This window comes from Gadus morhua, chromosome 10 (genome assembly GCF_902167405.1).
Source record: "Gadus morhua chromosome 10, gadMor3.0, whole genome shotgun sequence".
NCBI classification, from domain to species: domain Eukaryota; kingdom Metazoa; phylum Chordata; class Actinopteri; order Gadiformes; family Gadidae; genus Gadus; species Gadus morhua.
In genome coordinates this window covers 24,577,858-24,605,179 of record NC_044057.1, presented here as the reverse complement: position 1 = coordinate 24,605,179, position 27,322 = coordinate 24,577,858, and the positions used below count along the sequence as shown (strand labels likewise).

Sequence of the window (27,322 nt, the reverse complement as noted above, 5' to 3'; positions counted from 1 at the left end):
TATGAATCTACAGGTTTTAAAAAACAGATGTATATAGCGTAGAGATAAGGATAGATTTATTGAGACCTCTTGACCCCTCCCCACTTGACCTTTGATCCTCATTTGGGTTTTTGGACGTTTTAATGCTTTTAGGATAGTTCTACGGAAACCATCTCTGGATTTAACTACCCCCCCCAATGGTATTCACATAAATCATTGAAGGTTTCCCTGGGTCAAGTCTCTGTTTCTAAACATCACTGTGGTCTCTCCTCATCTCTTCCCCTCACTGCTCTGAACATCAGTTGAATCATGTTGTGTTTCCCTGGTTGTTTCCGAATCACCCAAAACAATCGTTTGCCTTTAACTCTAGTCAGTTATTACATTTACAAGCTGGGCTGAGCACAATCTATGCATATCAGAAATAGAGTAGCTATAAAAGGCTCCAAGTGTTTTGGACGACCTTCAAGTTTTGAGTGTAAAGTTGATTTACGCACATTAGAAATACAAATACAAGTCATTAATGGCAGGGTTGAATTCCAGGTATCCTCAACAAGTTACAAATAACAACAAAAGGAAGATAAAAACGAATTACATAAAATATGAAATCGCCCAATTGCTGGTATTACACCCAATGAATGTTTCTGCACATAAACAGCCTACATAACCACATCTTATTTTCAGTAATGGTCTAATATCCCTGCCCTTGTGTCCATCAGGTGTGATCCGTACGACAGTAGCGCTGGATCGCGAGGCCGTCCCCAACTACTGGCTCTCGGCCTATGTGACGGACCTGGGCACGGAGCCATTGGCGTCGTGGACCCATGTCTTCCTGGAGGTCCTTGACGTCAACGATAACCCCCCCGAGCTGTCCCAGCCGGTCTACTCCGCCACCATCCCGGAGAATGCTGCCAAGGCCCGGCAAGTCCTGCAGCTCCACGCCTCAGACGCAGACTCCTCGTCTGAGGGGAAGCTATCCTACCACATGCTGGAGTCCCAGCGCACCTACTTTGACATCCAGCCCAAGACAGGTAATAACATGTTATAATACTTTGTACAGAACATAAGATCTGGGCTAGATAAAGTACCATCTGATCTTGTCGCAGAGGCCCCTGTCTTTATAATAAATGGGAATTCCACATGTATTACATACATACCAACCACTCTCTCAAAGACAAGGTTTTTGGAAAGAACCTTTCCAAGTGTTCCTTATTTAATTTTTTTTAGCCATGCGTGAATAAAATGTAACACTAATTGAGGGAAGGCAATTTATCTTCAAAACATTTTAAACTTAAACAAGCCAATTACCTTCTAGAATCAACATGTAATACAAGTATAATTCCTCTCAATTACCTGATGTGAGGCTTCATATTTAAATGTCATAACTCCCAAGACGAAAAGGCCTGAAATGGTTTATCTCAGGCCTGAACAGGTCTGGGCAGATCTGCCTCTAAAACCCAGGGCGTGTTGCCAGTAAAGTGAGGGTTCAAACCAAAACTACCCCCAATTGCCCTTGAGACCCCCGTCATTCAGCATGTCAGTCAGCCGAGCTCCACGATGGTAGCCGAGTGCAGAGTGATTACTCACATGGCTGACCCTGGATTCCCTTCAAACGCCGGCACTCTCTTCTGACAGTTGCAGCTGAGTAGCCTCTGTGTCACATGAGTGACGTTGACTTTGATATTCCAGGCAAATAAGGTGCTGTTTTATCCCTGCAGTGGCATGTCTCTACACGCCTAATGTTCATGCTGCTTATCTGTAGACTGAGCCGTGTTGTTCCAAGGCCCCAAGGCCAAGCCAGTGCAGGATTAGTTTGGGACAGGCGGTGCTGCAGTAGCATCCAGACAATAGCAGTGACACTTGCAGTGAATGATGACAGCATGATGAGAGCTGCTTGGCCTGCAGGCCTTCGTGTGTCGAGTGCCTGGAAAACAATTGTTTGATATTTGATTAAAGGACCGTAGTACTGGTGTATTTTAAATGTCATTACTGCCATAAACATCCCCCTTTTTCTTTTGCTGAGCTGACTTGCAACGTTTCTGTACTTCAGAAGCTTCAGATTCTATATTTATTACCATTTGCGTGTGTGGAAAGAGTAGGAGTAATAAAGTCGCTAAACATCCCTGTTATCTACGGATGGTAATTTTCAAAATGTCAAGATGTAATTTCTCTGAAAGCATGGACAGGAGTTGAGATTGTTTCATCTTTTACGTCACTCCGAGATTAAAATATAATCTGTGAACAAATAAATAAAGTGTATGAACAGGCAGATTGTGCCAAGCGTCTTACATTTAAAAAAAATAAAAAGACAAATGGAATGAAGTGGAACACAGTAGGCTATACCTGAACTTATAAAGTGAATGGTCACATTTAAAAAAGCAACGTTTGTAGCTGGTGAATGACAATGTTGCCTCATGTCTAGGCAGGACAAGGGTGACTCAGTGCACGTAGCAGGCTAGCTTGACTGGTTAAACTGCAGCAGGCTTGCTCTGCTAGTTTAACTGTTGCATGCTAGCACAGCCCAAGCATGACGCCTCAGCTTTATCAGGCTAGCTTTTATTGTAGCATCATACTGTAGAATGATAGTAGAAGACAGCTTAGCCATAGAAGGCTAGCCTGAAAGTAGCATCAGGCTAGCTTTACAGGAAAATAATAGCTTGACTGCAGCAGGCAAGAACAATTGCAGCATGCTAGCAAAGCTTTAGCATGCTACCCCAGCTGTATCTGGCTTGCAACTGTAGCATGCTTATTTAACTGCTACATGCTAGCAGGGATAAGCACGTTTTTCTAGCGGTACACTGTGGATATTGGTGTTCAAACCAAAAACTCCAAGGCTTTGAGTCCAACACCCTTAACCCACTAACCAACCCTTATCTTAAATCAAAGGAACAAGGGGGCATGGATTTAAAGAGGGTCATCATGGATTTAAGATTAAACCAATGTCAAGCGAATCACAAAGACAAGGGTCTAGGCAGACCCTTTGGGGCTGTTCCTAATGGTCAGTTTTGAAAGACATGATTAGAACAATAAAGGAATATATAAGTATTCAAATTAATAATTATTGGTGGTCGATAGTGTTGACACTTAGTCCGGGGAACCCACAAAACAAACCCTGATCTGCAAGGCTTCTGTTTATGTTCAAGCAGTTTGGACAAACCCAGCCCGAGAGTGTACTCTGATAGAATGGGAGACACAGCGTAATGCCCTGGTTCCCATGTCAGGTCAATGACTAAAACACACTTTCTACTGCTCCCACCTGCTATCACACTCTCCAATCTCAACCAGCTGTTGCTCTCCTGAAACAACACACAGTGACCCCCCGCTGTGCACACACACACACACACACGCACACGCACACGCACACACACACACACACACACACAATTCAGAAGATCTTTATCTGCATGGAAAATATTCATTTCAATTGCCAAGGAAGTTTAGGACAATTTAACAAAGGAATCATTGTAAAATACAAAGAGAAAAAATAAGGTCTCTTTCTCTCCCACACAAACATACACCCACGCACATGACAACTTTTATTGGCCCCTGCAACCCCTCAAGCTCTCCCCGCCTGCTTACATACCGGGCCTCCACACTCTTCACGTATCTCATCTTGACCCAACCTCCACCTAGATCTACGACCCCTCCTCACACCTAAGGCACAGACAGCCCACCCTGCTCACACACACACACAGGCAGGCACACACACATACAGGCTTATGTGCATGTTTCTACATGCATAAACACATCGTGAAAAATATATTGACCAATCGGATAAGAGCACTCAGGGTATACTGGGTGTGGTGCCTGTCTGGTCTGTCCAAACACACACACACACACACACACACACCAAAAGCAAAGCAAACACTCACACAAATACACCCATGGACAGCGACAAGAAACACAAACACAAGGAAGTGTTCATCAAACCGTACACAAGTCGAAGCAGGACTGGGAATATGTGACACGCAGACTACTTACTTACACACGCAGACTTTAAGACTTTAAGATCAGAAACATGCCCCCCACCTCCTGTCCTCACATTAACAACCCCCAACACACACTGTTGGTTCAGATGTCAGCAGAGTACTCTCATTGAACAAACACAAACACACACAGACGCACGCACGCACACAAACACACACACACACACACAATCTCGGTACACACTAAGCAGACATACACATAATCACAACAATGCATGCCCAGGCCCACATGTGCATTCAATAAATTAACAAGCCTAAAGCATGCACACACACACACACTTTCTCCACAAGTATGTGCATGATATCACACACACACACACACACACACACACACACACACACACACACACACACACACACACACACACACACACACACACACACACACACACACACACACACACACACACACACACACACACACCAAAGAAGCCCTCCAAGCACTAATGATCTTACTGTGTGTTTTCCTGTTTCTGTTTGTTTAGGTGTGATCCTGACACTGGCTGAACTAGACCGGGAAGATAAAGAGGAACACACTATAGAGGTAAGACCCCTCGTTAACCCCTAACCAAACATATTAACATTTGAATTATATTCTGATAAATACCCTCACTTTGTGTTAGTATTGGGGGAGCTAAATAAAATCTTCATGAGCTCCTAAACAATTTCCAACTTCATTTTGGTATTGCTAGCAACAAACGCATTCATGTTGACTATTATATGCTGATCAATAAACTCGTGTTAACAGCTAAATAAACAAAATGTTGTTAGTTGTTTGGTCAACTCTTCATGTCAGCAGCTAAACAAACTCTTCATGTAGCTGCTCAATAATCAGTTGTCATAGCAACTAACTATAAAGACTTTCACATTGTGATCGCCTCTGAATAAACACTGCTGTCTCCAGCCTGCACAGAAACCCTGTGAACCTCAACTACTTATAGTCTTAGATAGGTAGGAGAAAAACGATCAATTTGCTTCCAAGTATCATGACCATAATGATGTGTTTGACTTGTGTGCCCTAAACCAACAAACAAGGGACTTAGTTTGAAAATATTTTTTCCACTTAGTTGTACTAAACATTGTCTAAACTCCGCTGTCTACCATCTGTTGAGGTAATTGTCAAAGACTAATGACCCAGCATAGCTCTCAGTCTTCCATCAGCAGTGATGTCAATGTCGTGCTAACAAAGTGGTTCCAAACCTTTTCTGGGTTGTGGCCCCGTCTTTAGGTCTGTAAATCTTTGCAACCCTTACTTCCTCAACTTCTTTGTGCTTCTGCTTCCTTGTACAAACATCGTTTGTAACCCAACCAAAATCTTCCAGTAATATCAATATCCCCTCGCATGCACATTGAACCACGCTACGTACATACAGAGATTCTGTTCACAAACCTTTAGAGTCTTTTTAAAAAAGACAAGGCAAAATCAAATGTCTATTCTTTACACGTCAGCATTCTCCCACAACCAAATATGTACTAATAAGGCCTTTCTTGATCCCCACAGATGAAACCCAGCCCCCCTGCGCTGCTAGCTAATGGTGCTAACCACTCGATCACACCGGTTATCACTTGTTTCCCCCCCTCCTCCTAGGTCATAGTCTCAGACCACGGGTCTCCAGCGCTGAGCTCCACCGCCACAGTGATCATCCGGGTCCTGGACCAGAACGACAACCGGCCGAAGTTCACCGACAAGCTGTTCCACATCACGCTGCCCGAGCAGCGGGCGCACGCCAACACGCAGGAAGTGTGCCGCATGGTTGCCCGCGACGACGATGCGGGCACAAACGCAGAAGTCACCTACAGTCTCCATGACAACACGGACGACAGGTTCCAGGTCGACCCGCGCACCGGGGCAGTAACGTCCCAGGGCCCCTTTTGGGCGGGAAACTATAGCATCCTCACGGTAAACACATTTCTGTGGTTTTGAGTTTTACTATTTAAACTTTAACGTGTCAGTTAATCTATAACTCAGAAAATGTACTTGGAATTACTCAAACGGATAATCTATATGTAACTATTTCTTAGGCTTACAATTTTAAAGCAATAAAGATTTAGCTGTAAATAAACTGAGAGTGTTTAAACTGTGGCACACCACTAAGAACAGCTTCAAGGCTTACCAAACAGAGATCACGGACATGTCTGAATAAAATCAGAGAAATCTGAGTCTGACGTCATTAGTCTCTCACTTAAAGTAACATTTCTCAATTACTAATCATTTAACCTTGATATATGCAACAGCAGTGGATGAGGACAGCGTTATTTCACTATTTTATTATTTATATTATATTTACGGCATTCAGCAGACGCTTTTGTCCAAAGCGACTTACAACCATTCATATACACATTCACCCATATTCTGGTGGCTCACATCACAATTCCTGCAATTGTTCCAGTTTAAGCCTGGCCTTGCTTAAACCTAGCCTGGCTCCGCCCGCCTAAGTACTTCTGCTCAATTTGAATTTCCCTTCAGTACTATGTCTGGGGCTGCAGTATGTTAGTGGGTTTTCTCCCTCCAAATTTTCTGGGGCCAATCAGTGTCAGAGGGAGTCGCTGAGAACAATGACGTTAAAGTCAGCTCTCGTTGACGGACATCATCACGCACGTTGTTGGTTTGTTTACAGCAGGGGTCTCAAACTCAACTTACCTGGGGGCCGCTGGAGGTAGTGTCTGGGTCAGGCTGGGCCGAATCAAGTATTCCACAAAAAAATGTAGCACAACTGACCCAATCGAAGTTAATGATCGGGCTATAATTAGATCACGTTGGCTACGTAATCGCTGACAACAGGGGACACATCATAGTGGTTGGTGGACAGCGGGACATTTTAGCGTCCTTTGGCTTTTGTCGAGACTCAGGACATGTAGACCTGACGCACACATAAATGGACACACAAACACTCACACACACTCACACACACATGACAGAGAAACAGGAACACACACACACTGTTGACAAAAACAACGTCATTGTGGTTGTTCTTTAGCAACATCAAAATTGAGGGATGATTTGGATCAACGCGAAATAGGCATTCAGTGTTGAAGTCATAATATCCAAAGACACAAACAAAGAGAGCCTGAACAATTGAGGCGTAATACATATATATCAGACGGCGTTAATTAAATATAATTTAATGCAATTCATTAAAATTCAGATAATTAATTCCATTCCATTATAGGATGATGCATCCATGAAATCCTCTGTGATTTGATTGGTTTCTGCTTGTAAAACGATATATTATACAATATTATACAATACGATTAATGTATGACATGATATGGTATAATATTATGCGACACAATTTGATAACATCCAATAAATAAGGTCATGACAAGATGTTATGCAAGAAATTATAACGTAGAATATTAGAAGATATGATTTTGCGTGCACATAATAGTTCTAGTAGCAGTGTAAATATATTCTCATGGGTTCTCAGATCAAAGCCACAGACGGCGGTAGACCGTCGCAGTCGTCGACCGCACGCCTGGACGTGGAGTGGGTCGCCGTGCCGACAGCCTCCTCCGAGCCAATGACATTCGACGAGCCGCAGTTCACTTTCGCCGTCATGGAAACCGAGCCTGTCACTCACATGGTCGGTATTATCATGACGGAGACGCACAGGTTGAGGTGGTTCACCATCACAGGTGAGAGGATGAATACCCACGCACACACAAACACACACACACACACACACACACACGTATATATATATATATATATATATATATATATATATATATATATATATATATATATAAAAATGAACAACACACACAATGAGACAAAGGCACTTCCAAAACTAACACATGCACACACACACTCAGACAGACACACAGATACCAATCTATCAGGAAGAGAAAAAGCTAAAATCCTACTTTCTTCTGAGAAATGCTCACGCTGCACCAAAGAGAAGAGCGCCACGTTGGCCTGGAGCTCTAGCCGCAGACATGCCTTATTCTCTATTCCCATCTGTGTGTATGCTGAAGTGATATCTGACATTCAGAGTATTGCCACTTAGCTTATTCTGCTGACTAGTGCAGCGCCAGGGCTATAAGACTGGCAGCGTCTCGGGAACCGTCCATCCAGATGAGCATCTAAACAAGCCTGGCCCTGTTCCTTTTCCCAGAACCCAGGAATGCTGGGATAAAAAATGCTTCACTCCATACAGATCAAATGTGTTTGGTGGGTTAGCCGATTCAATGAGAAGTTTTGCTTCTACAGAAGATTTTTGATCAGAGGATTGGTTTCCCAACACTGAGGAGTTGGATACTGGAAGTAGCTCGGGTTGTTTAAGCAATATCACACTCTGGACTGGACTGTTGCCAAATAGTACAACCATTTTCCTGTACTCTAGCTTGCTACTTTGTGTAGGTCTACACATAACCACTGGCCAGCTACTTTGTCACATGTTGTATTGAGCTGTAAGAGTACAAAAGGATAAGTGTGTTGTTTGCGGAAATAAAGATGAGAGGATTGATGAAGAGGGGACCAGAGGGGACTGCAGGGGTGCAGAGGAGATTAGAGGAAGGGAAGGCTTGACGTGGAGAGAGAGAGAGGGGGAGAGGAGAGGGAGAGAGAGATGACAAGGGGTAAGGGAGCGATGAGGTGAGGAGAGAGGGAGAGAGATGACGAGAGGCAGCGGGAGGTGTGATAAAGATTATCAGCTCCTTCTCTCTCTTCACCTGCCAGACCGCCTGTTCTGTTGTATTTTCCATACACTCTCCTCCTCTCTCCGAATCTCCCCTTTTCTCTCATCTCTCTTCTTTTCTCTTCTCCTTGTCCTCTTTCCTCCTCTCCTTTCCTCTACTCTTCTCCTCCTCTTTATACTCTCCTGTCCTCATCTCTCGTTTGCTTCTCTTCGTCCTCTCATCTTCTCTCCTCTCCTCATCCTCCGAATGATAGTGTTATAGCAGTATTTTCAAAGACAGAATAGTGTTGACCTCTAACCAAAAGGTTCTCAGTTCGAGCCCCAGTGTGCACAGTCTACCTGCAGGCATCCTTGGGCAAGATGCCTTCACCCCTACCTGCTCCTGAATGTCTTGTTCAAGTCAATTCACTTTGGATTAAAATTGTCTGCTAGTAGAACTGTTGTATGACACTTAGTGTTAAAAGGATACATGAGATTGAGTAGCAGAGCAAAAGATGAGAGAAAGTGTCAGAGGATGGAGAGATAAAGAAAGAGACAGAAACATGGGAGAGAATCCTGTCTCTCCTGGTTTTCAGTACCCTTTAAACTGGGAGTTATTAACCTTACACTTACCCTTCCCCTCTCACCTGTAACCCAATAAGAACATACTTTTCCCCGCCACTCCTGATGTCCTCAACTACTCCCAGTATTGCTGGAAAAAGTATGTCATGTATCGTGGGTTTTATGTAGAAAAGCAGGACATGGTGAGCCTTGACATTTCATTCTCTCCGATAAACACCATCTGGGCCTGGAGTTTGAGCCCTCCTGAGGTAGCATTCTGCTCGGGGCGTGTCCCCGCCAAATGCTTCCCCCGGAAACAAGTGTGTCATGAAGGGGCGGGTGGAAAGAGGGAGCTATGGCAATGATGAGAGAAATAAAGCAGGGAGGAGAGAGAGAGAGAGAGAGAGAGCGAGAGCGAGAGAGAGAGAGAGAGAGAGAGAGAGAGATGGGGGAGAGAGGGAAATAGAGAGGCAGAGGTGTGGGACTAGAGAGATATGGGGAAGAAAGGGAGGGACAGAGAGAAAACTGTTTAAGCAAAGGGATGAGGTGGAGAAAGAGAAAGGCAGATGGAAAGATAAAAGATGGAAATTGTGTGCACTCACGCACACACACGCACACTAACACATACAAACCCCACAAAGCGAAGGACAGATCCAGGTTGCGGTTTTGGATCAACGTTCATGTGGTGAATCCCCTCAGGGTCTCACAGGTTCTGGATGGATCGCACCCAACGGGCCGGGGAGCCCACTGTTATAGAATATTACTTCAAAATCAACACACTTTACCAGGGTCCTTATTTACCTCTCTCTCCCTCTCTCTCCCTCCCTCCCTCCCTCCCTCCTAGGGGGTGATGAAGATCATGACTTTGACATTCAGAGGAACATGGGCACCATCCTCATCGCCCGCCGCCTGGACGCCGCTCGGCGCTCTAACTACAACCTGACCGTCAGCGTCACGGACGGACATCACACCGCCACCACACAGGTCCACACACGCACAACCACACTCACACACACACACACACACGCACACAGGAGTTTGCGGCTGCATTCATTAAGGTTCGAAAAACTGTTTCTTTCGGTCGGGCGACATCAACTCCAATACACTTTCACCGTGCCCCTTCAGCCTCCGTCACTGACTTGGTTCTGCTCCACCCCCCAGGCCTACATCCGTGTAATCGACATGAACCAGCACCGCCCCGCCTTCCTGAAGTCGCTGTACGAGGTGAGGCGCGCTGCCGGTCACGTGACTGAATGTGACCGTACAAGTTAACCTGGTATAGATGATCATGTGTTGCGGTACAGTTTATATAGCTGTTTGTTCATTGTCATTTTCTGATGGCTTCAGAATCAGCACTATAATGATAGTGCACTAGTCAAATACATTTGCAGCTAAATCTTTTCTATCAATCTAAGTGTCTGTGTTCCATCTGGTCTCCAACATCTTATCTAGGTTCTAAAATGCCATTATTATTATTATATATATATTATTATTATTATTACTCTTATTTGGTCAGAATATTTTTTTTATTAGTGTATTGCTAGTGTCTGATCCGATCTGCTCTCTGATCTGCTCTCTGCTCTCTGATCTGCTCTCTTATCTGCTCTGTGAACTGCTCTGTGATCTGCTCTCTGATCCTGTCTGCTCTTTGATCTGCTCTTTGATCTGCTCTTTGATCTGCTCTGTGATCTGCTCTGTGATCTGCTCTTTGATCTGCTCTGTGATCTGCTCTGTGATCTGCTCTGTGATCTGCTCTGTGATCTGCTCTCTGATCCCGTCTGGTCTCTCGACACTAAACTGGTCACTGTTCTCCTAGGTCCGTGTCCCAGAGGACACCTCTCCCTGGAAGGACGTCCTGCAGGTCAGTGCAGAGGATCAGGACTTCAACAGCAAGCTAGTCTACTCCATCCACAGCAGCCTCCACCCTGACAGCCTCAAGTACTTCCACCTGGACCCCAAGAGCGGAGTGCTGGTCCTGACCGAGGCGCTGGACTACGAAGACATCACTGTCCATACACTCGTCATCATGGTAAATCAGCATGGGACTTAGAGGAGTGCATGTGCAATATGATCAGGGGAACAGAACTAAACAGAAATATATTTACATTGGGTAATTTAATAGATGTAGCTTTCAAAGATATCACAATTTGCGTGGCTACATAAAAATCAAAGTGCTTTTCAAAGTAAATGTTGGCGATTCTCCGGCGTATTGAGGAGACTCAAGTCAAGAGGGTTGTAGTCCTGTAAAACCCTGAATGAACGTAGTAGATAAACTGTTACCTCGGTATTACGAGGTCTTGCACTTAATTAATTCCGATTGAATTTGTGACTTGTCACGATAGCTCTGCCCAATGACACGGTTATCGGTTTGAGGACCCGGTTTACCTGTATTAACATAAATTAATAACACTGAGGGCCCTATTTTAACGGTCGGAAACGCAAGTGAGAAGCGCCAAGCGCAAGTAGCTTTGTGGGCGGTTCTATGGCGATGTCGCTATTTTACCGGCGCGAAAAATGACTCTTGCGCCCGGCGCACATCTAAAAAGGGTTGGTCTAAAGTAGCCTAATTACCCGTAGGCGTGGTTTGGGCATAGCGTGCAACAAACCAATGAGAGTGCCAGCTCCCATCCCCTTTAAGCCTTGACTGCATTTGAATCTGACGAGTTGATATTTTGACAGCGCGTCTGCAGTCTCCGATGAGACGGATGTACATGAATTTCCAACTGCAAATGGTTCAGTTTATGGCCAAATAATATGGCCTTATTCACACATGGAATAAGGTTTTCTTCCACAACTTCAGAAATTCTGAGTTCTCAAATAAATTCCGGCAAAGAAAACGTACATGATACAAAATATGATATGCGGTAACTGTGGTTCTATTTAATGATATACGCAATACATTATAAACATTGTTTCTTATCAGTATTGTATGCATTATCGTTATCGACTTGTGTTCCTAATATGCATGTGTCCCCCCGTTAATATGCATTGCCATGGACTGTTCATGCGTTACTTGTTTAGTTTGCGTGCGTTTAAACAGATATGGCAGTAAAATAGTAAAATATACATATATATACACAAACAACATGCTCAAATGCTGAGATATTACATATTCAATTTAAATACAAATTATTAACAATTGCATGCCTTGCGTCCTCACAGGTCCGCGACCAGGATATCCCGGTAAAGAGGAACTTTGCGAGGGTGATGGTGTATGTGGAGGACTGCAACGACCATTCCCCCATATTCCTGAGTCCCCGCTTTGAGGCTATCCTCTCCAACATGGCGGCCACGGGGTCGCAGGTTATTCAGGTCAAGGCGCTGGACAAGGACACGGGCAGCAACGCGGACATCGCCTATTCTCTGCACTCCGGTGAGTGGAGGCCTTTGTGTCAGGCAGCAGTAGGATTAGTCTTCTCTGTTCTTACACGTGTCAGCTTCACAATTACCCAGTGATATGGGTTTTAATTTCCCTTGCTTGGTAGAACTGCAGCGTTTTGTGCACAGGCTGTAGCCCTGTTTTATTCTAGAGCAGTGAAAGCAGCATAAAGAATTCTGTTAAGAAGAGCTCGGAGGAAATGTGTTAGTTTCTCTCATAGCCTCGGACAATCTACATTTCAAAAAGGCAGGCGGCCACTCTGGGCTTAATATTCGTAATCAAAAGCCTTTTAATATTCAAGATTTCTGTGTAAAAAATGTTTTTACATAGGTTATTATATAAATCAGTTCAGCTCTTTATCTTAATAGTTTATTAAACTTGAACAACCTCATATTTTCTTCTGTCTCGTTACAGGTAACATCGACCATCTCTTCTCCATTGACCAAGTGCTGGGATCCATCAGTTTAACCAAACCTTTGGACCTCCATCCCCAAGAGAAGTTCCAGCTGACTGTGAAGGCCACCGACCAGGGCTTCCCTCAGCGTAGCGACGTCTGCTCCCTCCACATCTCCGTCCTCATCTCTGAACAAACCCCTCCAGCCTTTACATCCGAGGAGTACTTTGCTGAGATTAGTGAGCTCAGCTCTCCTGGATCGTTGCTGGTGACCATTTCCGCCTCAAGCCCGGCAGCAGTACACTATGGTGTCAAAAGCGGCGACCCCAATAGGACTTTTCAAATTAACCCTTACACCGGTTCAATTTCCGTCCTGAAGCACTTGGACTTTGAGAAACACGACTCGTATAAGCTCCGTGTGACGGCCTCCACTTCGGCCGGGGCATTGTCCGAGGCGGTCGTCCACGTCTACGTGATCGACGAGAACGACAACGCTCCCGTCTTCCAGCAGCGGGAGTACCGGGGGCAGATCAGTGAGGCTGCTCACGTCAACAGCATGGTGATGGGAGAGGGCAACACCCCGTTGGTCATCCAGGCCTTGGACGCAGACCGAGACTCAAACTCACTGTTGGTCTATCACATTGTGGAACCAGAGGCGCTTAACGTTTTCAAGATAGACCTCAACATGGGCACACTGTCTTTAGCGTCACCAGTTGATTTCGAGGCCAAGGCCGTGCATCATTTCAGTGTGCAGGTGAAGGACTCTGGGGAGCCATCGAGGTATGCTGAACATGCTGCCAAGGTCACCGTTCACATTATGGACCTGAATGACTCCCCGCCACAGTTCACAGCACCGGAATACGAGGCATCCATCATCTTCCCAGCTGTCATAGGCACAGAGGTTTTACAGATTTCGGCCGTTGACGCTGACTCGGAAATCTCCTATTTCATCACAGAGGGCAATCTTCACGATGCCTTTTCAATCCACCCCAAGACTGGAGTCATCCGCGTGATTGATAGCCTTGAATACAGGCCGCTTTATGAGCTTGTTGTGAAAGCTACCGATGGGCTCTATAAAGACTCTGCTATTGTCAAGGTGCATTTATTTAACTTGACAGCAAGTGGCCTTGGATTTAGGGAGAAATCCTATTCAGCCAGGGTTGTGGAGAACCAATCATTGGTTAAAACATTAGCAGCCCTCAGACCCACTGGCTGCCACCGGAACGAACCTCTTGTGTTTACCGTTCTGAACCCGAAGGGTCGGTTCACCATATCCCAAACGTCAGGTATTCTTGAAACCACAGGTGTCCCTTTTGACAGAGAGGAGCAGGACATGTACGAGGTAGTAGTTGAGGTTCGTGACCTGAGGGTACCACCTAGAAGGACCAAAACCCAGGTCAAGGTCTACATAGACGACGTGAATGACAATGCCCCACAGTTTCTCAACCTGCCGTTCTCCATGTTGGTCTCAGAGGACTCGGAGCCAGGGGATGTTTTATATCAGGCGATGGCCAATGACAGAGATCTTGGAGAAAATAAATCCATCATCTACTCCCTCGAGGAAGACTTTGGTCTGTTCAGGATCGACCCTAGGGTGGGGGATGTGTCCCTTCAACGACCCCTTGACTTTGATGTTCTGAACAAGTATGTCCTCACCATCCTGGCCGAGGATAACGGTGAACCCAGTCATAGCACAACAGCACAGCTCAGCATCCAATTGAGAAACCGAACAAATCCTGTTTTCCAGACATTGCTTTATCCTCTTAAAGTCCCAGAGAACGTTCCTCCCTTCACCACCATTTTACACGTGCAGGCTAGGAATCCAGAGGGCTATCGGCTCATTTATAGCTTGGAGGAGGACAACAGTACGAAACATTTCCATATAGACTTCAAAACAGGAGTGCTAACTGTTACAAACCCGTTGGACTACGAGAGCCAGTCCATGCATGTTTTGACTGTGCGTGCCACCGATTCTGTGACAGGAGCTTTCTCTGAAGCCTCCGTTGAAATTGAAGTGGAGGACGTAAATGACAATGCTCCGATTTTCTCAAAGTTACCGTTCTCTGTGGACATTCCGGAGGGCCTTCCTGTCGGCAGCTCCGTTTTACAGGTATTTGCCTCAGACAGGGATTCTGAGAGAAATAAAGATCTGATGTTCCAAATGGTAAAAACAGAAGGGAACGAGACAGATTTCTTTGAGTTAGACCCGGACACTGGACTCATTGTAAACACTCAGATACTGGATCATGAAACCACCAAGCAATTTCATTTAAAAATCAAAGTAACTGACAATGGCACCGTTCCTCTTAGCACTGAGGCCAATGTCGTCGTTAACGTCACTGACGTCAACGATAACCCACCAAACTTTGCTGATTCCCAGTATGATGTATCACTGGACGAGATGGCAAAGTGTGGGCACATCGTTATCAAAATTCAGGGCTCGGATCCAGACGACAAGGATTTGAATGACCTCAAGTACAGAATCCTGTCCGGAAACGAAGCCCGGCATTTTAACATCAACGAATCCTCTGGGCTTATCTCCTTCTCTAATGTATGTAAGAGAAATCTGAACCCCTACTACAACCTGACGGTGGCTGTATCAGATGGAGTCTTCCAGAACACAGCACCAGTGAATATAGAAATGATGAACAGTAACCGACACAGTCCCTACTTCAAACAGAACCTCTATGAGGCAGAGCTGGCCGAAAACGCAGACGCTGGAACACGTGTGATCCGCTTGGCGGCCATAGACCCCGACGACGGGCCGTACGGCAGTGTGGACTACACCATCATCAACAAACTAGCGGATGACAAGTTTGCCATCGACAGCAATGGGCAGATTATCACAACACAGCCGCTCGACCGAGAGAACCCGACCCAGAGAGTGGTCGCCATTAAGGTGATGGCTAAAGACGGAGGCGGGAGGGTGGCGTTCTGCACGGTGAAGATCATCCTCACCGACGAAAACGACAACGCGCCCCTCTTCAAGGCCACAGAGTACCAGGTGTCCATCCAGTCCACCGTCAACAAGGGTTCCCCCGTCATCCAGATCATGGCCTACGACGCAGACGAGGGTAAGAACGCAGACGTCACCTACATGGTGGACGAGGCGGAGGAGGTGACGGAAGACATCATCGAGGTCAACCCTTTCACCGGCGTGGTCAGCATCAAGGAAAGTCTGGTGGGCATGGAGAACAAGATCTTCAACTTCAAGGTGAAGGCCCGTGATGGGGGGCTTCCCTTCTACAACTCGACGGTCCCCCTTCAGGTGACTGTGGTCGCTCCTGAGGTTCCTCTGCCCAAATTCACAGAGCCACTGTACACTTTCTCAGCCGCTGAAGACGTTCCCGTGGGCACAGAGATCGGAATAGTAAGGGCCAATTCGGACACCCCTCTCATATACAGCCTGGTAAACGGCAACACAGTGGACAGTAACAAGGACAAGGTTTTCAGCTTGGACCAAGAGAGCGGCACCCTGCTGGTGGAGAAGACCATCGACCATGAGAGGACAAAATGGTACCAGATTGACGTGCTGGCACAAGGGAACCATAACGGTACCGAGGTGGCGTCTCTGGTCTCTGTCAACATCCAGGTCCAGGATGTGAATGATAACCAGCCCGTGTTTGAGGCAAACCCATACCGGGCATACCTGGCGGAGAACATGCCTGCTGGTACCACCGTCATCCAGGTGAGATGATGGGATAAGATGAGATATCATGTGGGGCTTGATAGGTTGATCAAAGGGGATTATAGATGAATGGGCCGGAGGGTGAAGATGGGAAATTAGAAGTAGGGTAAAATAAGGTCACGTTAAGTGAGACATTTTGAAAATGTAAATTAATTTCATTGAAACAGTTTTCATGTTATGTCAAAAAGATTTATGGTAAAAGCATTGCATTCAAAAGCTTTTGCATGAGTACCGATGCCAAAAAATAAATGAACGCTTTCTGCTCCCAGGTGACCGCCAACGACCCGGACATGGACATCAACGGTCAGGTGACCTACAGCCTGGAGCCGGCGCCCGGGGGCAACCCCGCCGTCAACGACGTGTTCTCCATTGACGGCGACAGTGGCTGGATCACGGTGGCGCGCCCGGTGGACTGCGAGGCGGCCAGGCTGTACCGCTTCCTCGTGGTGGCCACGGACCACGGCGGCGACGCGGCACTGTCCTCCTCCGTGGCAGTGGAGGTGACGGTGACGGACGAGAACGACAACGCGCCGCACTTCACCGAGGACGTGTACCGCGGCTCCACGCTGGAGAACCGCTGGCCCAGCGGCGTCATCGCCTCCATGACGACCACGGACGCCGACGTCTCCCTGGAGAACCGGCTGGTGACGTGCTACATCACAGGTGTGTGCGCACACTTGTTTGGGTGCAAGATTTAATTCAACTTTATTTGTATGGTGCATTGCATACAAAATGCTGCAGTTCAATCTGCTTAACGACCATTGTAGGTACAAATAAATTAATAACAGAAAAATGCAGATGTGCAATTAAAATTCACATTCAAAATTCAAATTCACAGCAGATACATACAGGAAATGTAAAAGGAAGCTAAGATAATTATAATAAAACATTGCAATGACAGAAGGCGTCACAGGCCCACATTAGCCAGTGTGCAAAAACACATAGTGGGCGTGTTTGTTTGTGCAGAGGCAGGCACACTGCGCCCAGGTGTGTGTGTATGTGTGTCTGTGTTTGTGACTTTGTCACGCGTGCCCTTCCCCAATTATTGAACTCTTTCAAGTTGTTTCTACCGTGGGATCAATCAAAACAGTGGTTGGGATCATTTAAATCTCTTGTTGATCTCTATAATCAGCATGTGTAGAATGACATGTGATCACACAGAACCAGGTTGACAGGACTGAAACTCTAATTCCCTCAAGCTAAGAGCAGGAACGACTGCTGTACCTTCCCACACGAAGGTCACACCGAGATAAGTATTAGTTGGGCTGGCGGCAAGAAAGCTGTTGTGAAACCTTCTATAATGATGTAGTGCAATATTAACAGCTGCACAACTGGAAGTCACTGCATATGTCCCATCCCTTAACTTCCCTGATCGTCCTGGGGAAAAGATGATCCTGTATTGTCAGCTCATAGACTAATTTTTATAATGATGCAGGAGATCCGATGGGAGCTATATTAGTGACTTTATTACAGAGTAGGGAAACGCTGATACCAGGAGCCTTAAGGAACAGCACCAAAAAAACAACATAATAGTGTCTCGCGGTGTGTCTTCATCACATGTGATCAGTGATCTCATCCGGCTAAACCGGTAGTGAGCCAACCTGTTGCTATGCTATCTACTATTATGTACTATTGAGTCACTAAAAAAATTTTTTTGAGAGAAACTTGTCGTTAAAGTGCAGGTAAGGGGTTAGGCTTCTTGTCCAAGCATGCATACAGGTGAGGAGCCATATAGTCTTGAGCAGTTAGCGGGCATGACTCTGAGGTTGAGGTTCTGTGTTCAAACCCCCATTTCCACACCACTTCCTGTGGGTATCCTTGAGCAAGACGCCTCAAACCCTGCCTGCTTCTTAAAGACATGTATTTAAATTCACTGTGAATGTCTTTGGATAAAAGCACCAGCTGAATGACTCAATAGTACATAACAGATAGTTTGACTGCAGGCTCAAACCCAGATGGCTTTTCGTCGCCTGGAGGTCACACCAACACCGTAACCACAAGACTATGCCTTGCAGTGATTGGTTCCTCGTTAACAATGTGATGTGTGGTGTGTTGTGCAGACGGGGACCCTATGGGGCAGTTTGCCATCATCCAAGAGGAAGAGGGGGAGTGGGGTCTGATTCTGAAAGAGCCCCTGGATAGGGAGGCGAAGGACCGGTACACCCTGCAGATCACTGCCACTGACGGGAAGTTTCAGGCCCTAGCCACTGCCGAGGTCCACGTGCTGGATGTCAACGACAACAGCCCAGAGTGTCAACAGGTCAGTTTTCATTATGTCTTACACTATGTTAGTTTTGATTCGGTTTTACAGTTTATATATATATATATATATAGCATATGTATACATATTTTACAGTGTTTATACTTATTACAGTGTCATAAGGTCAGTTTACATATTACAGTTTTGAGATGTTTTACAGTGCATAAAAAATGTACAGTGTCATCAGGTCAGTAAGATGTGTTTTACAGTGCATTTGTGTTCAACAGTGTACTCAGGTCAGTTTACGGTGTATATATGTTTTACAGTGTCCTCAGTTCAGTTTAGATATGTTTTACAGTGTCACCATGTAAGTTTAGATAGTAAGATAGTATGTTTTACAGTGTCATCAAGCCAGTTTGGACATGTTTACACTGTAGACATGTTTTACAGTGTATCTATATTTGCGTCAATGCTTTGCCACTAACACTAAAGCTCCTCTTTTACCTAGCTTGTGTACACGGAGGTGGTGATGGAGAACTCCCCGTCCAATGTGTTCATCCTCAAAGTGTCGGCATCGGACCGCGATACAGGGGCTCACGGCCTGGTCTCCTACAGCCTGCACGGCCCCGACGCAGACAAGTTCCATCTCGACCAACAGACAGGTAACTCAGCCGCCCACGGAGCAAATTAGGAGAAAAACATGCTTTGTACGTCTATGTAGGCTTTGACGTTGAACCCAAAATATAATTGTTATTTTTTTCACATCAGATCTTTGAACAGTCACACTCATAAATACACACTCTTATGTAACGTCACCAAGACGTGTATAAAATAAAGATAGCAACAATATTGACTCTTGCCGGATGGGAAACAACAACTGGCTGCCTAACACCGGACCAGCTTGCCTTTCGTTCTGTGTCCATAGAAATGGATAACACAAAGAGCCTTCCTACCAGGAATAGCTAGGAGTGTGCGTGCGTGCGTGCTTGCGTGCGTGCGTGCGTGCGTGCGTGCGTGCGTGCGTGCGTGCGTGCGTGCGTTATTTTGTGTGTGTGCGTATGTGTGTGTCTCTATGGAGTATACATTTTATTTCTTACTAAATAGCTGTAAAAAAATATAAGGAAATAGAAGAAAGTTACAGATTAACAGATGATCCCCAACTTAACTTATCTCCATCTACCCTCTCCAGGGGAGCTCTTCACCATGGCCGTGTTGGACCGCGAGCAAGAGATGGAGCATAACCTTGTTGTCAAGGCGACGGACGGCGGCGGGAGTTCGTGCCAGGCGGACATCTTGCTGATGATCCAGGACATGAACGACAACCCACCGCGGTTCTCCTCCCACCGCTACGAGGTGACCGTGTTCGACAACACCACGGTCCGAACGCCGCTCGCCGTCCTCTACGCCAAGGACACCGACACTGGTGAGACTAAAACGCTAACAGGTCACATGATGCAAGTACTGTCACATCGGCTTCAATGGTGCCTCGAAATGGGTGTATACTGTTACATTTTCAAGTAATGACTAAAATTGTGAGGAATGGTGTAGTTTCAGCACAAAGGGTGATTCACAACCTTCTGGGAGCCTTTATTGTGCGTGAGAACAAGTTGCGACAACTCTCCCTCACCCACACACACGGCAATCATCTCTACGCTCAGTGTGTTTGTGTGTGTGTGCCTCTTGCTCTCTGTCTGTGTGTGCGTCCATGCATTTCGTCTGTGTATGTGTGTGTGAGTCTTGGAATTGGTGTGTATCTGTGTGTATATCTGTGGTCGTGTACAGGTACGTGTACCGATGTGTGTATTTTTGATTGTGTGTGTGCTTGTGTGGTATACATAAGAGATTTTGATGGCATGTTCCAGCAGGTATTTTCATTCTTAACGCCCACTTAATTATTCACTGTGCCAAACACCATTTGTACTTAATACCATCTGTACCAACTATCATCTGCATCCAGAACATCCACCTTGTGCCAGTCAAGATAGCAACACTATAAATGCCTATAAGTGCCGTGCTTTAGAGACATTGATTGACCACAGGGAATTTAACTTGATCCAGGCCTGGGGTCAATATGATAACCATGAGAATACAAATAAGCAGCTGACATCTAAAGGTAAGGTCCACATTTCAGTGTAAAGAGGAAGAAAGAAAAAGTGTTAAACAAGCACACACCACACCATCAGAGTAGTCCTGGAAAAAAAGGAAAAGGTAAAACAGTTATGTGAAATTTATCAAATGTTCAAAAGTCTCTTTGTTGTAATTCCCAAGATAACTTGGATGGCACTAGATGACACGGGCAACTAGGCCCGCAATCATTGGAGACGGTTATTTCTTCCATTGGAAGGAATCGTCCAGTGTCACTCTGTAAATGTCCAAATGTCCATATTCTATTGAAAAAACTGTAAATGGAAATCACTATCTATGAGTCAGCCTCTGCCCTAAATCATCTCTTATGGTTAAGTGTAAGGATTTAAATGTGAAAAGAAACTAAATTCACCCCCCCCTCCCTATTTGCAATTTTCTTTCTTTACACTCAACATATTAACATTTTCCCATTTGAGTGGGATTTAGTTGACGGAATTCAAAAAGTGGTCCAACATAGAAAATAAATAAAATAGAAACAATATAAAGAAGAAGAAGAACAAATGGTGTTGTCGGTGGCTCAGTGTCTTATGTACCTGCCCTTCAAGGAATCAACTCTGAGGTCCGGTACACCCTCGTGAGCGGCGACGGGGGCTACTTCTCATTGGACGAGTTCTCGGGGATCCTGCGTCTGGAGCGCCCGCTGAGCCCCGAGACGCGGACCGCCTTCGAGCTCCAGGTGAAGGCGTGGGACCGCGGACTGCCACACCAACTCTCCTCGGTCGCCACGGTGACGGTGAACGTGGTCTCCCTGGATGACTACCAGCCCGTCTTCCTCAGCTCCGAGTACACCGCCCAGCTCCCAGAATCCCTTGCGGTGGGGTCGGAGGTGCTGAGCGTCTCGGCGCTCAGCGGCGGCGACGCCGGCGGTCCCGACAGGATCCTCTACAGCATCGTGTCCGGGAACGAAGACGGACGCTTCCTCCTGGACCAGCATGCAGGTACGACCACTTCCTGTTACCCCGTTTAATCAATCAACGTTAACTGCTTCCCAGACGGAGCTCCACACATCAACACACACCCCGTGGTTATCAACCCTTGCGGTTGTTCGGGTTATTTTGCAGCGGCGTCGAAAGGCAATTGGACTGTTTGTTTACTGGCTGTAACAGGCTGCAACACGAACCTTGCCTATTGTTAAGGAGATACTAAACTACTCAGGGTAATGAAAAATGAAACACCCCCTGCCAAACTGTCTGCCCTGGAGCCAGCACCACACACACACACACACACACACACACACACACACACACACACACAGACACACACACACACACACACACACACACACACACACACACACACACACACACACACACACACACACTCCATACATAAGCAAACTCGTATACACACTCCATACACACCAACCCACACAAACACTCACACACTCATATACACATCAAGAAAAATAGAGTGGATTGGCACTGACATGCTTTCAGTGGCTCATCTACCCCTCACTCTCTCTTCTCTCATTCCTCTATTCACCGAAAAGTTAACCTGTATTAGATGTGTTGTAACCTGTTGTCTTCGTTCCTTAATTTCTTTCCTTTCCTTCATCTCAACTTCCTGTCTTCTTTTGAACCCAAGAAAAATAGAAGAAAGAAAGGATCCTTGACACGTTTGTTATACGTAGCTGTCTTATATCCTTCCTAGTTTAATTTCCTTTCCCTCATCCCTCCTTCCTTCCAACCTTCTTTCCTTACCTCTATGAATTTGACAATGAGTGTGTACGGATGTGTGTATGAAACGGGGAAGGTGCGCCTGAATTGATGAAAATGGACAGGGGCAGGGCAGGAGTCGTATGAATGTGTGTGTGTTCAGATTCATGTATAAATATTTAGGTGAGTGAATGTATGAATGGGTGAATGTGGGCCATTCATTGTGACACCTCAGGTTAGAGGTTAAATTAGTACTATATAAGACTGTTTGACGTTCCCTATCATTCCTCTGCACATGAATGCACTCAACACCCCAGGCGCACACAAAGCAATACTGTCCATAATGTGCTGTAGCTGAGCGCTTATATCTGTATAGGATCAGTAGTATTAGTTTAAGTTTCTGTTATCAGTTGTCAAACCGGTGCAGCTCCAGCAGAAAGCGCACTAACCTACTTACAAAGGTACACCAACGCACACACAAAAAACAGAAATAAATACAGAAGACGCACACAAGAATAAACTGTCCTGTGAACTGTCCTTGACTTCTGTTTCGCTCTCCTTCTCTTTTGTTTCTCCCTCTTCCCATCAGCTCTCTCTCTCTCTCTCTCTAGCCCATTCAACTCTCATTTTCCTTATCTTCCTTTCTCCCTTGCTTTAGCTCTCTCTTCACCTATTTACCTTATTCTCTGTCTATTTCTCTCCCTCTCCCTGCCTCCCTCTTCCTCTCCGTCTTCCTCAGAGTGGATGACTGGACCATCAAATCACTAATCTCTGCTAACGTGTGTGCTTGCTGTTTTCACACTGCAGGAGAGCAAACTGTTAAATGCCACTGTTTCCCTGCAGGCGTCTCTCTCTCTCTCTCTCTCTCTCTCTCTCTCTCTCTCTCTCTCTCTCTCTCTCTACACTACAGGAGCTGAGTGTGTTTGTTCAGTGATCTGCATGCTGGATTCTCGGTCTCCACTAGTCCTAATCCCTGTCACCTCTAAAGAGGATGTAAAGGATGTGTTAAACCATCCAGGGCCATGCCAACTTCTGGCAACTTTACTGAGACATGGCGTGGGAAACGTTTGGCTTTTTGCAACACCATGTCACGAAATGTTGAAGTTGGCAATCGGCCCCACACCATTAATCTCAGACATGTGATCACAATTAAAGTCAATAACAACGGTGTTTCATCGCGTGGCCAACCTGATATACTCATTACATTGAAGATTCAAAACCGCTATGTCTTTGGAATATGATTGTTTTATTCCCTGGGGCGGACATTTTGATTAAATAATAAATAGATAGGTAGAATGTAACTGAATAGAGTGAAATGTAATACAACTGTATGTAAACTAATTGGGTAGAGTAGAACAACATAGACCTGGATAAGATAGAGTAAGTCCTTGGGGTACAAAGGTTGTTTGAAAGATATATTATATTGACTTTTTGATCCCCCATCCCTCCCTAACAAGCAGCACAACAAGGAGACACAGAAGCACTACTGTTGTAGAGTAGTGTGTGTGTGTGTGTGTTTGCTCGTGCAAAGCAACACTTAACATGTATTGGCTAGTTTGTCAGTTACTGGTGTGTTTTTTTAATAGATCTGAACCTGCAGCATGTTTAGCAATCACTTGTTGTCACCAGCCATGCCAATCAGACTTGGCACCAGATATGTTGTCGCTACTGATCTGTTGAGAAAATAGTCTCAGTACAATCTCAAATACTCAATAAACACTGTTCAATGGTAGTGACAAACTCATTCACTGTAGAAAGCCCCAGGGCGTCACGGTGGCTCAACCTGCTAGTGCTCTAACCAGGTAGGCAATACTCCTCCTAGCGACCCAGGTTTGATTCCTACTAGCGATCCTATGGAGCCATGAAAATAGATTTAAAACAAGAATATCAAGTTGTGACTTTCCCTTCTGGGATTAATGAAGCTCTATCTTCTCTACCTAGTGGTAGAGCATGGTATTGCATGGTGGTTTGGATGTGACTCTCACTCTCAAGGAAGTTTAAAGGACCACTGTGGACGGCGTGATTAAACCATCAGAACCGTCTATCCTAGCTTCACTAAGACATATATTGCTCATATAATTTGGCGAAACGGCTCTGTTGTTCCTGAGAGTATTTAGCATTAGCACGCCACTGTAAACACTAGCAGTTGGACTTTTTTGTCTCTGTGGTAAGACGTTATTTTATTTTGTCCACTAACTTTCCCAAACGATGACCTTCAGGACATGTTGTTTCCAAAAGATGAATGTGCTATAAGCATTGCTGACAGAATCAGCACAACAAAGTCGGTTTTGATGATTAACATTGGTGTTGGATGTTTTAGTTGCGGTAGGTAGCAGGCATGGTGGCGATTGGTTTGACCCATACAGGTCTTTAACTGACGCTGTAGAGACCTCAGTCTGATACACACTGATAGAACGGTTGGACTACAGTCTATCTTGAGTAGTATCACTTCATGAGAATGTTGATAATGGTGATGATGATGAACATTGTTATTCTCATTATCGATATTCGCATTATTTAGGATACTTTCGATCTTATGGTCGAAATGTATTGGATATAAGTATTGACCCTTTTGGGTATAGGTAGGCGCGTATGTATGCATGTATATATGTAGGTAAGTGTCTGCATGTACGTATATGCAACCAAACTGTATGTATGACATTTGTTTCCCACTCTTAAAAATGTGAGAAGGGGGGGCTTGATCGAATCTGAAGCTGAAGCCCCTCCCCTTTGGTTACGACCAATGAAATGCATTAATTAATTCATTCATTCATTCATTTGGCTGCGTCCCCCCGCAGGTCTGCTGACCCTGGCGCGGGCCCTGGACTACGAGGTCCACAGGGAGTACTACATCTCCATCGAGGGCACGCGCGGCCGGGCGGGGCTCGGCGACAGCGCCATGGTGATCGTCAACGTGACGGACGTCAACGACAACGTGCCGGTGTTCCAGCGGGCCACGTACAGCGCCCACGTCCCCGAGAGCCTGACGCCAGGCAACGCTGTGCTGCAGGTACACTCACACACTCCCTAATACACACACACACTAATACCTACATACACACACACTAATACCTACATACACACCCCCAGTTCACACACACTTATACACACACTCACAAACGAATCTCTCTCTCTCTCTCTCTCTCTCTCTCTCTCTCTCTCTCTCTCTCTCTCTCTCTCTCTCTCTCTCTCTCTCTCTCTCTCTCTCTCTCTCTCTCTCTCATACATATATATATAAAATACACCCAATCAAATACTCATATATATATATATGTACAATTATACACATTAACGGACATTAATACACACACACGCATAACACACACACACACAAACCCGTATTTAATGCCCTCTGTCTCTCTCCCCTCTGCTCTCGTCAGGTGGTGGCTACAGACCGAGACGGTCCGCTCCACAGCCTCCTGCGCTACTCCATCGTGGACGGAGACCCCCGGCAGCAGTTCTCCATCCATCAACGCAGCGGAGAGATCTCCACCCGCACCGGCCTGGACAGAGAGCAGGTAGAGAGAGAGGGCTAGAGATACAGAGAGAGAGGGTCAGAGATACAGAGAGAGAGGGTTAGAGACACAGAGAGAGAGGGTACGAGATACAGAGAGAGAGGGTTAGAGACACAGAGAGAGAGAGAGATGGGAGAGAGGGTTAGAGATACAGAGAGAGAGGGTTAGAGATACAAAGAGAGAGGGTTAGAGATACAGAGAGAGAGGGTCAGAGATACAGAGAGAGAGAGAGAGAGGGTTAGAGATACAGAGAGAGAGGGTCAGAGATAAAGAGAGAGAGGGTACGAGATACAGAGAGAGAGGGTACGAGATACAGAGAGAGAGGGTTAGAGACACAGAGAGAGAGAGAGATGGGAGAGAGGGTTAGAGATACAGAGAGAGAGGGTTAGAGATACAGAGAGAGAGGGTTAAAGACACAGAGAGAGAGAGAGATGGGAGAGAGGGTTAAAGACACAGAGAGAGAGGGTTAGAGAGAGAGGGTTAGAGATACAGAGAGAGAGGGTACGAGATACAGAGAGAGAGGGTTAGAGACACAGAGAGAGAGGGTTAGAGATACAGAGAGAGAGGGTACGAGATACAGAGAGAGAGGGTTAGAGATACAGAGAGAGAGGGTTAGAGATACAGAGAGAGAGGGTACGAGATATAGAGAGAGAGGGCTAGAGATACAGAGAGAGAGGGCTAGAGATACAGAGAGAGAGGGTCAGAGATACAGAGAGAGAGGGTTAGAGACACAGAGAGAGAGAGAGAGAGAGAGGGTTAGAGATACAGAGAGAGAGGGTACGAGATACAGAGAGAGAGGGTACGAGACACAGAGAGAGAGGGCTAGAGATACTCTCCTCTTACGTCCCCTCCTCTCCTCTCCTCCTCAGACTCCTCACTACTCCTTGACGGTTCAGGCAGCAGACGAGGGGCATCCTCCTCTCTCCACGGCGGTCCAGGTGACCGTTACCGTCGGCGACGTCAACGACAACGCTCCTGCCTTCTCCCATATCACCCATAATCTGCTGCTGCAGGTACAAACACACACACTAATGCACACACACTCATTACTCATTAGGTACCCGCTTTTCTAGCTAAAGTGCTTTTCATAGTAGTTAGTCTGTGTGCGTGCGTGCATGCGTGCGTGCGGACACTCACTACTCCTACAGTGAGTGCCATGGGATCTTTAATGGCCAAAGGTTTTACGTCTTCGACTTGACAGAGC

General features: G+C 45.9%; 1 protein-coding gene across 1 annotated transcript in view; it reads left to right on the top strand.

The window, feature by feature from the left end:
• fat2 (FAT atypical cadherin 2) overlaps positions 1–27,322 on the top strand; it is a 54,764-nt gene that overhangs the window by 11,836 nt on the left and 15,606 nt on the right. Inside the window, exons 3-19 of the mRNA XM_030368931.1 lie at positions 696–1,007; positions 4,448–4,506; positions 5,551–5,862; positions 7,391–7,598; positions 9,987–10,126; positions 10,304–10,366; positions 10,959–11,171; positions 12,305–12,515; positions 12,936–16,603; positions 16,873–17,266; positions 18,664–18,863; positions 19,312–19,465; positions 19,993–20,226; positions 21,494–21,886; positions 25,402–25,613; positions 25,984–26,121; positions 26,988–27,131. Coding sequence (XP_030224791.1) covers positions 696–1,007; positions 4,448–4,506; positions 5,551–5,862; positions 7,391–7,598; positions 9,987–10,126; positions 10,304–10,366; positions 10,959–11,171; positions 12,305–12,515; positions 12,936–16,603; positions 16,873–17,266; positions 18,664–18,863; positions 19,312–19,465; positions 19,993–20,226; positions 21,494–21,886; positions 25,402–25,613; positions 25,984–26,121; positions 26,988–27,131 — 7,055 coding nt within the window. The remainder of the gene's footprint in view (positions 1–695; positions 1,008–4,447; positions 4,507–5,550; positions 5,863–7,390; positions 7,599–9,986; positions 10,127–10,303; positions 10,367–10,958; positions 11,172–12,304; positions 12,516–12,935; positions 16,604–16,872; positions 17,267–18,663; positions 18,864–19,311; positions 19,466–19,992; positions 20,227–21,493; positions 21,887–25,401; positions 25,614–25,983; positions 26,122–26,987; positions 27,132–27,322) is intronic.